Genomic DNA, 13,216 nt, shown 5'->3' with positions numbered 1-13,216 from the left:
AGCAAAGTCCCAGAGGTTCCAATACTTGGATAAATAATGATTTTAAAGAGACTAGGGAAGGTTCCTTGCAGTCTTAGAATTTAAAAAGGCAACAAGTAGTTATTATTAGAACCATGTTATTTGAGAGGTTGTTTACTTTGAAAATGCCATGGTTAGGATTTACTTCATGGTCATGATTTATGTCATTTAATTCTATTTACAAATATCTATATCTGGGGTAGATAGCATAATGATTATGCAAAGAGACTCTCATGCTTGAGGCTCCGAAGTCCCAGGTTCAATCCCCCATACCACCATAAACCAGAGCTGAGCAGTGCTATGATTAAAAATAAAAATACGTGAGTTGGGCAGTAGAGTAGTGGGTTAGGTGCAGGTGTCACAAAGTGCAAGGAGTGGCAGAAGGATCCTGGTTCGAGCCCCTGGCTTCCCACCTGCAGGAGAGTCGCTTCACAGGCAGTGAAGCAGGTCTGCAGGTGTCTGTCATTCTCTCCCCCTCTCTGTCTTCCCCTCCTCTCTCCATTTCTCTCTGTCCTGTCCAACAACAACGATGGCAATTAACAACAGTAATAATAACAACAATAAACAAAAGGGAATAATTTTTTTTAATTTATTTTTTTTATTTAAGAAAGGAGACATTAACAAAACCATAGAATAAGAGGGGTACAATTCTGCACAATTCCCATAACTCGATCTCCATATCCCATCCCCTCCCCTGATAGCCTTCCCATTCTCTATCTCTCTGGAAGTATGGATCCAGGGTCATTGTGGGTTGCAGAGGGTGGAAGGCCTGGCTTCTGTAATTGCTTCCCCACTGAACATGGGCGTTGACTGGTCAATCCATACTCCCAGTCTGCCTCTCTCTTTCCTAAGTAGGGTGGGGCTCTGAGGAAGTGGAGCTCCAGTACACATTGATGGGGTCGTCTGTCCAGGGAAATCTGGTCAGTATGTTGCTGGCATCCAGAACCTGGTGGCTGAAAAGAGAGTTAACATACAAAGCCAAACAAATTGTTGAACAATCATGGACCCAAAGACTGGAATAGTGCAGATGAAGTGTTGGGGGGTATTCCCTGCATGCTCTTGTGTACTTCTGCTTTCATGTATATATTTCTCCCCTAGTTTATGGGCACGGGTGAACCTATGCTCTATCTCAGGGGACCTGGACTATATCTAGGTTTGGGGACTTTATTGGGGAGTAGAACACCTGGAATGGAGTTAGAGAATACTATAAAAAGAAAGGTCTCACCCGAGTGATGGGGCTGAAGGGTTGTCATTCCACACCTGAAGTCTCTGGTCACAGTCTGAAGTGAAGCATGCTGCGGTGGCACTCGTTGCATTGATTAGGTTGTGATCCGCGGATGCAATATTATTTGATTTGAATTGAGAGCAGCATGCAGAAAAGTGGGCCCCACCCTAAGGTTCCAGGACTGGGGGAAATATAGGCTCTATAGTGGAAATGTGAAGTTTCTGTTGTCTTAGGGTTCAAGAAAACAATGGATAGTTATTGTTATCCTCACATTATTTGGTGATAGGGTTAACTTTGGAAAGTCCCTTTGTTAGGGTTTGGGGTATAATACCCAGCATCTTGTATATAGCTGTGCTACCGGTTGCTTCTGTTCTCCCTAGTCTAGGCTTTTGGGAGAGACAACATATAAAAGACAGCGTATGTATTAAAAAGACTCAGTCTGTGTTTTAAGAAGTTCTAGACATATGATCAATTTTTCCCCTCTCATACTGAATAAATAGTGGTTTATATGTTTACACTTTAATAGGATTGTACATAAACACCACTCCCACCACCAAAAGACAAAAATAAATAAAAATACATACATACATACATATTTATAAAAAGAAAACAAATATCTGTATCTTAGATACCGGCAGGACCAGTTGATTCTGATTTACCTGGCCTAAGATTATAGGTAATTTAGTATTTGAAGAAAATGTTATTTTTAGAAATGCTATAACAAAGTCAAGTGTCAGAATTCAATCAGTTTACCAGTTTGAAACTTAAAGTGTTTAGACTAAAGGAATATGTACTAAAAACTGATATCTAGGCATTTAAAGAAATTGAGATATTCATTCTATTTTCCCATGACATATTGAATGGAGCTTAAAGAAACTGATGTTAAATGAGATAAGCCAGAAAGAGATGAATGAGTATGGAATGATTCCACTCATAAACATGTTGAGAAAGAAGAACAGAAAGGGAATCACAAAGCACAATTTGGACTGAGTTTGGAGTATTGCACCAAACTAAAAGACTCTGGGGGTAGGGTAGACAGTGAATTTTTTTTTATATGATAACTTGAATAGGCTATCATGTGTGCCATAGTAGTTGTTCAGATATTCTGGAATATCTGGGAGGATATCTCTGGATGGGGTTAACATTTGAGTCAGTGTACTGACTAAAGCATATTTTCCTCTTTAATGTGTGTTGTTCTTCCCTTTATCAATTGAAAACTAGTCTTTGAACAAAAATACTGATAGGGAATTTTCTTGCCTGACTGTTCAAGCTATGAACATTAGTCTTCTGTCCTCAGACTAGAACTCAGTTATTAACTGTGGTTCTCAGGACTTCATTTATGTTGGAACCACATTGTCATTATACTTAGTCTGCAGTTTGCCAATTGTAGATGTGCACACATGCACATTCATGTGTCTCTCTCTCTCTCTCTCTCACACATACACACACACATTTTCACACATGTTCACTATTGCATCATTGTTGTTTCTCTGGCTAATAGCCTAGTACACATTATAGCAATTAGTTATTATAGTGATTTAAATTTATTTATTGATTATTGAAGCATTTTCTTTATTTCTAATAATATTTCAATTTATAAGAAGACAAGATAATAATGAATTAAAATTTCAAGATTTCTTGAATATGTTTGTGGAGCCACAGCTACATAAATATATTTGGGGAAATGCAAGAAAAATGATAAAAAGCAATCTCTGCATGGCAGTTAAGATATGGATGGAACAAAGGATATTATTATTCCCAGAGAGTATTTCTAGTTAAGTGATGCCAGGCATGTTCAGAAGGTTCAATACCTGAAAATAGGTGTTTCTGTGACACCTCATTAAATTTTACTTCATTTATTTTCATCATAAATCAGGAGTTATTTTACCAGTTGAAAATATACCGAGATTATATAAGTCAAGTAATAATTACACCTATAAGTATGCATACCTCTAATAATACAAGCTGAAAAAGAAGCATCATTATCTATTTCAATGTGTTGTTTTTTTTGTTAGTAAATGTATGTGTCTTATAACTTGTTTGTACTTTTCAGTATATGTATAATGACACACACTAAGAACTTTATGAAGAAAATAAAACATTTAGAAAAAGTTTTCTGTTCATTTGTCTGCTAATGGAGAATAATTACATATTTTCTGATTCTTATCGAGGACATCATTGGGGGATATTATTCTGATAAATGAACATCACTAAATAAATATTTGATGCATAAACCATGGGAACGTTTGGAATATGGCATTGGTTTTTCACCTGAAAACTGTTACATAGTAGGTATTTTTAGCCTATTTCTCTTCATTTGTCATGCTTATTTTTGCTGAAATATTGTACATAGCCTGTGTATTCAGTGTTGGGACTGGAGAGAATTTGTAAATACTTTATATAATGTATCTTTCCAGCTTGCAATATAAAATAATAACTTTTCAAATTGACTTGAGGATAATGTGTGGCATGGAATGGGAAGATGTGTGAATGAACACAGCTAGAAATTTAGAAATTCATATCACCTGCAAATCACAATATCTGCTTCTTATCTTTCACAGTCTGGGCTATGTATCCTAGGTTCTTTATTTTAGTGTCCATGGCAATAAAATAATTTTTTGGTCTTTCTAATAAGAAAACTTGTAAATTAAAATGTTGGCTCACATTTGTTTGTAAGAATTCACTGGAATGATAGAGAACTAATGGGGATCAGGGAATAGAAACAGAAATGACTGTTATGGTTTTATGTTTTCTCTGCATGTCACCTCAGTTCTCAGTAGAGTAGATTGTAATCTTGGCCATTAACTTGTATATAAATGCTACATCATAGTAAGGAAAGAACACAACATTAAATTTCTTTCAAGGAATCCCCTTGTAGAAAGCATACTAATTAGAAAACAGAGCATAGGATAAGCAAAACAGCGCACCTGAATAGTATACCTATTTTTGCTATGTGCCCATGAACTTGAAAAGAAAAAGTACTATGTAGTTGGGAATTACAGTTTTACAGAAGTCAGACAACAATATAGTTCCTATATAACCTTTACGAAAATAGAGGAAATATATTTTTTCAACTGGTTGTCTGAAGCTAGTATAACCCTAATATAAATACCTAGCCAAGACATCACAGGTATAGAAAATTACATACTAGTATCACAGATTATTATAGTTATAAAACTGTGTGGCAAAAATGTTAATAAAACCCAATTTTAAGTTACAATTATAAGTTTATTATCATATAACATATCTTAGACACAGAAACTTGATTTAAATATTAAAATTGATTTATATAATTTATCAAGTCAACTCAATAAATCAAATTATCATTTACCTGGTTATAGAAAAATAGCTCTAACTGTACAAAATGTAGAGTTCAACTTGTTCAGTACAACCTCTTATATACACACATTATTTTTTTGTTTTTTGGCCACTAGGGCCATTTCTGAAACTCAGTACCTGCACAATGACTCCAGTGTTCCCAGTGAGGTTCCCCCCCCCCCCCCCGGATATACACAGAGAGAATTTGAGAGGGAGAGAGGGGGAGGAAGAGAAGCACCTACATTATTGCTCTACCACTCATGAAGCTTCTCTCATTACAGGTGGGAACTGGGACCTTGAACTTGGATCCCTGTGCATGCTAATGTGTGTGTGCTCTACATGAAATATATATTTTTGTAATTATATGCTTTTACAAAATGCTTTCTTATTGTGCCTGCACCTTAGAATGTCCCAATTGGACTTCTAGTAATGTGGCCATCTCCCTTAGATCTGAAGTAGGCAATTACTGCATATCACTTTAACAGACTTATTCTTCTGTTTTCTGCCCCAATCTCATCATCATGGGCAGTTATATACTATGGGTATTTGAGAAATCTGGTATATAAGGGATTTCCTGCTACAGTAGCTAAAAGTAGCACATAGGTGCTGCATCACTGAGCACAGCCCACCCCCACCTCTCTCCATCTAATCTGTAAAATGTGCACAGTACTTCCCTCCACCTAATTGCTCCTATGTGGGTGGGAAGAAATTAATAAACTTGCAACTTCACTGGTTATTTATATATTATTTCTCCATCTGTAAAATAGCACCAGGCAGATTCTCTCCCTGCATTACCAGTTGGTAGTTTTCTTGCCTGAAAGGAAACAAAATGAGCAGGTGTTGGACACTGCCCACATCCAGAAAACAATGTTAGCTTTTTCAGAGCATTCCACCTCCAGACTTTGGAATGAAATTAGTGAGATAAGGATAATATAACCCATTGTACTAGTTTAATCTCTTCCTGTCCCAGTCACTGTTTATTTCAGTTTTCACTTATATTCAACCTTATGGTAATTTTTAAGTTATCCCCTGCATTTTCTTTCATTTGAATGTAAATGCAAGACTTCCTAAAAGTTGTCCACACAGGACATTGCTATGATGGGGAATAGTAATAGTAATAGTTAACATTTTAAGCATATTCTCTGTGGCTTTACATGCTTTATCTCATTTAGTCCTCTGGATAATTTTAAGCACTAATATCAAATGGGGACACTGAAATTTGTAAAGGTTAAGAAATTAATTTAGATCAAAAATTGGTAAATAGTAGTTCTCGGATTTGAATCAGGCAGCTTTGTGAGTGGCAAACTCCAGGCAACACATATGCAAAGAAATCTGTGTGTGCCTAAGTTCCTAGCAGCACTATTTATAATAGCCAAAATGTGGACACACCCCAAATGTCCAAGGATAGCTGAGTGGTTGAAAGTTATGGCATATACACACAATGACATAATCCACATCTCTAAGAAATAATGTCTCTAGGTGTGCAAAACAACTTATTTGGATAGTGAACTACTTTTCCATGTTCATGATCCTGGCTTCCACTGCATTAGGGGTAATTTTGGTCCTGGGGTCTATTTCACCTATGCCTAATCATCTTTGTCTCTCCCTGTTTGAAAAATAATCATCTTGGAGTTGTAAAATCTTGGTGATAAAAAAACAGAAAAAAATAAAGGATATCAAATATATATTCTGTAATGTTGCATATTGGCTAGAACTTGAAGGAATCATGTTAAGTGAGGTAAGCCAGAAAAAAAGGAGTGAGTACTGGATGTCCTCTCTCATAGTTGGAAATTAATAAATTAAAAAAAGGAAATACAGGGTGAAATGTAGACTAGCTGTGGTCTAGCCTAATATATCCTGAGACTCTAAAGAGGGGAGGTGGAGAGGACTAGCAAGGGGCTGGAGATCCAGTGCTCTATAACTGACAAGTTGTCAAGTTGGGTAGTAGCTGTGGGATGTGGACATCTATCAAAGAGAGTTAAGAAACTGTACCTATATGACAATAGCTATCTTGTAGATCATTGTTTTTTCTAACAATATATATATATATATATATATAATATATATATATATATATATATATATATTAAAGTCAGGCAGTGTGATTCAGCTTCTGCATTTTTAACTTCTTTATCCTTGACTGATGTTACACTTGACAAGAAGGTTCTGTGGCATTAGAACCAACCTTCTTGTCTTTTAAATGTGAAAAATGAAAATAACATTTCCTCTAACCTTAACACTAAAAAGGCATATTAAAAAATAGGCACATTCTGACTCCTTTGAAATAAGAATGCACTATTGATGGGTCTACAGATAGTTCTCTCTGCCTGCCAAAGTCATGAACTTCCTGCCAATGAAAGAAACCCACAATAATTCTATAACTGGTTGTGAACAAAGGGTTGAAGTTGAGTGACTATGAATCTGAATGACTGTAGAAAACTTCTTCTATTTAGATGGTGGATGTTCATGTGATATCTTAGATTGCCGGATTAGCTTCTCAGGCAGGAGACAGAGACGACCAGGGACTTATGGCTGAGCTGAGAACTCAGTTCAAGCTTTATTCATGAGCGGGGATGCAGTTCAACAACCTAATCACAACACAATTCTGTCCTGCATCCCTCTCCTGCCTCCCTTCTGAGGCAGAAGAGTCAGGAACAAAGGAAATACATACGATGGGGGCGAGGAGAAGGAAAAAGAGCGAACCAGCGAGGACTAAACCAAATGTCCCGGAGGCAGGAGGGGTTTCAGTCAACAGCGGCTATGTAAACAGAATACATCATAAGTAATACAAGTGAACCTAATATGATGATCAAAACAGAAGGTCTTATAAGCAGGATTTAGAAGCATACCAACATTAGATCTCCCAGAATTCTGTTGTTGTGTGAAATGAACAGTCTCTAATTCCAGATGCATCTACATTCATGGTTACAGCTCATCTTATTTTCTGTTGCTTCAGCAAACTAATTGGATAGAATAAATATTTTAATATAAATTTTCACTGTATTATTCACCATGTATTTATCTTTTTAAAATTATCTTTATTTATTTGTTGGATAGAGACAGAGAAATTGAGAAGGGGGGAAGATAGGGAGAGAGACACCTGCAGCACTGCCTCATCACTTGCAAAGCTTTCCTCCTGCAGAAGGGGCCAGGGGCTCAAACCTGGGTCCTTGTGCATTGCAACATGTGCACTCAACCATGTTTGCCACCACCCGGACCCTTACATATTTATCTTAAATGGGATTTGAACCTGGTATTTTGAAAGGACTAACTTATATTTTTTTAAATTTGGTGCTTATTTATTTATTTATTTATTTTTATTAACTTAATAATGATTGACAAGACCATAGGATAAGAGGGCTACAATTTCACACAATTCCCACCACCAGAGCTTATTATCCCATCCTCTCCACTGGAAGCTTTCCTGTTCTTTATCCCTCTGGGATCATGGAACCAGGATCATTACAGCATGCAGAAGATGGAAAGTATGGATTCTGTAATTGCTTCTCTGCTGAACACGGGCATTGGCAGGTTGATCCATACTCCCAGCCTGTCCCTATATTTCCCTAGTTGGAGAGGTTTTCCCTCTGGAGAGGTTGGGTTCCAGGACACACTGGTGAGCTCTTCTGTCCAGTGAAGTCAGATTGGAATGATGGCAGTATGTACAACTTGGTGGCTGAAAATCATTAATATCTAAAGCAGAACAAATTGTTTAGTAATCAGTAATCTAAAGGTAAAGACTATAGCAGATGAGATTTGGGGTCTCCATTTTGAAGAAAAAGCTAGTAGGTCTATTTTAGTTATATACCAAAGGACCCATGACTTTACTAATTTTTGTCTGAGCCCGACAGTTAACCTGCAGGTGGGCTAAAGACATTGTCTGGGGAAATGGTGTCAGAGTTAGGAGTAGGACTAGAAAGCTGCATCAGGCAAGAGAGTAGCTCCCAAGTATGGGAAAAGTATATAAATACTTATAACTGTAAGCCCCTTATATTTGATCAAAGTCATAATTTATATTAAACTGTGATTTTCAAGGACTTAAATTGGATGAAATCCTCATAAGCTATGTAGTTGTTGACATAGACTCGTAATAAGGCAAGTGACTAGGATCTCTCAAGATAAGAGCCAAGCTGCTCACCAGGTAGGGCACATGCTTTGCCCTGCATGAGGCCCAAGTTTGAGTCCTAGCACCACATGTTTGCAGCCATAATACCAGAAGAAACCCCAGTGCTGTGGTGTCTCTTGTAGTCAGTCTCCATACCTGAATGAATAAGTGACCCAGAAGCAATGAAACAATGAAATCACACATACATGTAGTCTCATTTCTGGGGAAAAATATAAAAGCCAAAATTTAAATTTGAAAAAAATAAATCATTGATGAGAGAGCTTGGAAAATGATGCGGTTAATACCACTGACTTGGAATACAGGCAACCTGAATTTGGTAGTGACTTGCCTTATATAATGGAAGGAAATTTTATTTCTTTTGTGAAGATGAGAGGGTAGATATCTAAAATCCTTTAAGTTATGTGATTTTATCCTCTTAGTGATAAATCACAGTTCTGTTTATTTTGACTAGAATTTAAAACATTTCTTCAAGACAACAGATGGTAATGAGAATTCAAAGTCATTAATAACACTGACTTTGGAGAAAAGCAGCCTGGGTTTGAATCATGGCTTGCTATCTATTTATTGTTGTAAGTATAGAAAACTACTAAGCCCGCTGAGCCTCAATGTTTTAATACAAAGAATGGGTTAGTGAAGTAGGACCCCCATTTAATGGGGTTATTGTGAGAACTAAGTTACCATATATGATATTCACCAAAGCTGCCTTCCCATGATAAAAGTTGTCTATGGGACTGCTTTTACTATTGTAGTAGAATCACTGTTAGCTTGTATTGTTTCTCAGTGAATTTTAGGAGGGATGGAAGGTTGCCTTTTTAGATGGAGAATCCTGAGATCCTTGGGGAGTGAGATTTAGAATAGCATGTGCAGTTGTATTTATAATCCCATTAGGAATGATAGGCTAGTTCTCTTGCTGCCTGCCTGCATGCATTTACACCCACATGGACAGACTGCTCTTCCCACTGCTACATTCTTCTCACAAAGACAGCCCTCTTTTATCAGATTTCAGAGTAAAAGCACAGAATGCCCTCTCAAATCACTGGATGGTAAGTTGGATATGGCCCAAGTGTCCTGATGTGATGACAATAATATCCATATAGGTTTTGTATTCAAGTCCTTGAATTTTTGTTACTCTCCTTGTTATTTTTGTTACTCTCTTTTTCCCCCCACTTTACTGATGGTGGTGGTGGGGGGGTAATGATTTATCTTTTTATTTTTTATTTTTGTCCTATATTTATTGCATAGAGACAGTCATAAATTGAGAAGGAAGGTGGTGATAGAGACACCTGTAACACAACTTCATCACTTGCAGAGCTTTCCCCTGCAGGTGAGGACCCAGGTCTCGAACCCAGATCCTTGTGCATTGTAACATGTGCGTTCAACTGGGTGCACCACCACCCAGCCCTGTGATGACTTGTAGTATACTTGCTAACACATAGGTACAGCCTCTCATTTCCCGTACTGCCCTTTGCTTCTTAGACTCCACCTATGAGTGATATCATTTGGTATTTGTCCTCTTTTTGGCTTTGTTAAATCCTTTGTTTTCCAGGGAAATTATTTAACCTTTCTGAGCTCTGTCTCTTAGCTCTACAATGGGAATCATCATCATCATCATCATCCCTCCTTTATGGTATTACTATGGTGATTAAGTGGAATGATATATACAAAGTCCCAATAAAGTCTTTGTGGATGCAGTTGTGTGCTTTGTGATGCCAGTGTACAGAAGTGTGAGGAACATAGTATAAATAATTCAGAGGGTGTTTAGGTTGGGTTGTAGGAACCAAGAAATCCATCAGGATATTGTCAACATGAAGTAGTTTGAAGTACCCACATAGGCAGCATATGAGGATCTCCTTTCAAAACTAAAAAACTTTTAGAAAATTTCTTGTGAATATATTCTCTCTGAAGTGGGCCTTAGATGTGTCTTCTTTAATAAATGAGGTAAATCAGAGAGCTTATTACCACCATTGCTGGCGAGAACTGCACATAAGTATAGCTGTCCTATTGTCAGTTATGATCACATGGAGGCAACATAACAAACCAGTTGAGCTTCCCAGCTCAACAAGAAACCTTGTTATATTGGTATTGGATGTCTCAGTGGTTGATCCTGAGTTCTAGCCATATTTTTCTAATTGCCTTCATGAGCCTTCTTTTCCCGTTTTATTCCTTTGGACTCAAATTTGTACTTCAAAAGTGCTTTAAATTCTCTCAAATCAGTTTGGGTCTGCTTTGATTCAAACTAATCATCCATGTTCTTCTCTTCTATTGCTCCATGTTGTCTCTGTATTCATGGAGACTCATGACTCTTGTTTTCTTCCAGTTAACAGCTTTGGAGATGACGAAGACCTATCCACATCTTCTGACTGTGATGAGGAGGTGATCAAACGGTTTGAGATTTCTGTATCCCGATCCCAGAGTTTTCGTTTTGGAGCATCTGAGAAAAGAAAGAAGACAGGACTGGATCAGAAACCAAAATTTAGTTATTTACCCTCTAATCATGAAGAGGATAACACAGGAGTGTCTGCCTGTGAAGGTATTCATTGCATCAAACCTTTCCTTTATCTAGACTAGTGATGGGCAATAGGAACAATGGTTGTGAATCAATGCACTTTATCTGAGAGTCCAGAGAAGCATGGCAGCTTCAAGCCTTGTAAGCTGGGATGTCAGATGGGGTCAGGAAAATGAAAAACTGACTTCAGATTTCTTGAGGTCCTTTCCTTAAAATAATTACAATTTATTTTACCAGTACATTCTAAATTTCAGCTGCAATTCTGTTGACATTGAATGCCTATGCCTTTTATCCCATTTGGAATCACATATCTAAATATATGGAATTTTTGAAGTCTTTCTTTTAGTAGTTTGCATTATAAAAACATAGATACTTTTATTTTTTCAAATAGATATATGGATTCTAATAATATTGAATAATGCTTATAAAACAACATGTGTCCTGCACACTTTTCCTCATTGTCCTAAATTTCTGTACTTCATTTCTTTTGTCCCACATAGAAATTACTGGAAGAGAGAAAGATATTTTACCATTCTCTATAATCTTCATACTTTTTAACTTTCACAAAGGATAAAGGAAGAAAAGGTGAAGAAAAGAAACATTGTGACAATGGGTAGTCCTTGTTAAGAGTCCTAATCCCACCCCACCACATACAAAAATATACAACTTAACCTAGAATGTGTAGGCCAAAAAAAAAATTTACTACTTTTCTCAGCAGATAGCTTACTCCTTTATGTTCAGAACCCTGGGTTGACATAAAACATATGTCTAAGGAAGAATCTATGAGTTATTTTTCTAAAGGAGGAAGATGAGGGAGGATAAGGAGAAGGAAAGGGAGAGAGAGAGAGGAAGGAGAAAAAACAAACAGAAAATGTTACACTGCCCACTTTAATGAACTGTTCTAACTTTTCTGATATTTTCCCAACCTTTTGGGAATCGAGTCATTCAAACCAATGAAGCAAGGTTATTAATGTACCAAAGATTTTTTTTGTTATTGTTGTTGTTTGTTTTATTTTGGAACTTAACAGGTAGAGAAAAATGAGAGTGAAAAAAGGTGAAACAAGGTAGCAGAGAAAAAAATGTCTGGCAATATAGAGCAGTCAATCTGAAAAAGAACAACAAACAAAAATTTAGAAAGATAACTTATTAAGCAGAGATCATAACTTACTATTTACCAACAAGTAAATAGTAAGTTTACTTGTTGATACAGGTCAACATAACATTTTACTACCATTCCTTTTTAGACCAAGGTAAGTCAATAAATAAGTTAATATCTATGTAACTGAAGTATAACATCAGTAGCTACTGACTCTGTGTAATGCCTTCACACCCTCTCCTGCTTTTCACTTTATGTGGTGTTCTATTATAGCATTCCACTCTTCTCATTGAGAAGGCAATCATTAACTAATGAAAGCTAATAGTAGTTGATTCCCTAGGAACAGCTTGTTTAATTTTAAAATGAATGGCCGAATTTCCCTGAAGCCCAAATGTGTAGTTCCTGACAACCACTCTATCCCTTACCTTTCTTAGAATTAATAACTTCTGTCATAACTAGTGAGTCTGAATTTTTTTAAATTTCTTTATTGGGGAATTAATGTTTTACATCCAACAGTAAATACAACAGTTTGTACATGCATAACATTTCTCAGTTTTCCATATAACAATACAACCCCCACTAGGTCCTCTGAAGGACCTGTATTCTCCCCCTTACCCACCCAACCCAGAGTCTTTTACTTTGGTACAATATACCAACTCCAGTTCAGGTTCTACTTGTGTTTTCTCTTCTGATCTTGTTTTTCAACTTCTGCCTGAGAGAAGATCATCCCACTGAATTTGTTTTAATTTCTTTATTGGGGAATTGATGTTTTACATTTGACAGTAAATAAAATAGTTTGTACATGCATAACATTTCCCAGTTTTCCATATAACAATGCAACCCCCACTAGGTCCTCTGTTATCCTTTTTGGACCTGTATTCTCCCCCCCACCCACCACAGAGTCTTTTACTTTGGTGCAACATGCCA

General features: G+C 36.8%; 1 protein-coding gene across 1 annotated transcript in view; it reads left to right on the top strand.

Moving 5' to 3' along the window:
• The window catches only part of SYT16 (synaptotagmin 16), a 219,494-nt gene that overhangs the window by 152,121 nt on the left and 54,157 nt on the right, over positions 1 to 13,216 (top strand). Inside the window, exon 3 of the mRNA XM_060174868.1 lies at positions 11,005 to 11,217. Within this exon, the coding sequence (XP_060030851.1) occupies positions 11,005 to 11,217 (213 nt within the window). The remainder of the gene's footprint in view (positions 1 to 11,004; positions 11,218 to 13,216) is intronic.

The sequence above is a fragment of the Erinaceus europaeus genome, chromosome 16, assembly GCF_950295315.1.
Source record: "Erinaceus europaeus chromosome 16, mEriEur2.1, whole genome shotgun sequence".
Classification (NCBI taxonomy): Eukaryota; Metazoa; Chordata; class Mammalia; order Eulipotyphla; family Erinaceidae; genus Erinaceus; species Erinaceus europaeus.
The sequence above is the reverse complement of the archived record's forward strand: the minus strand, read 5'-3'. Positions and strand labels throughout refer to the sequence as shown.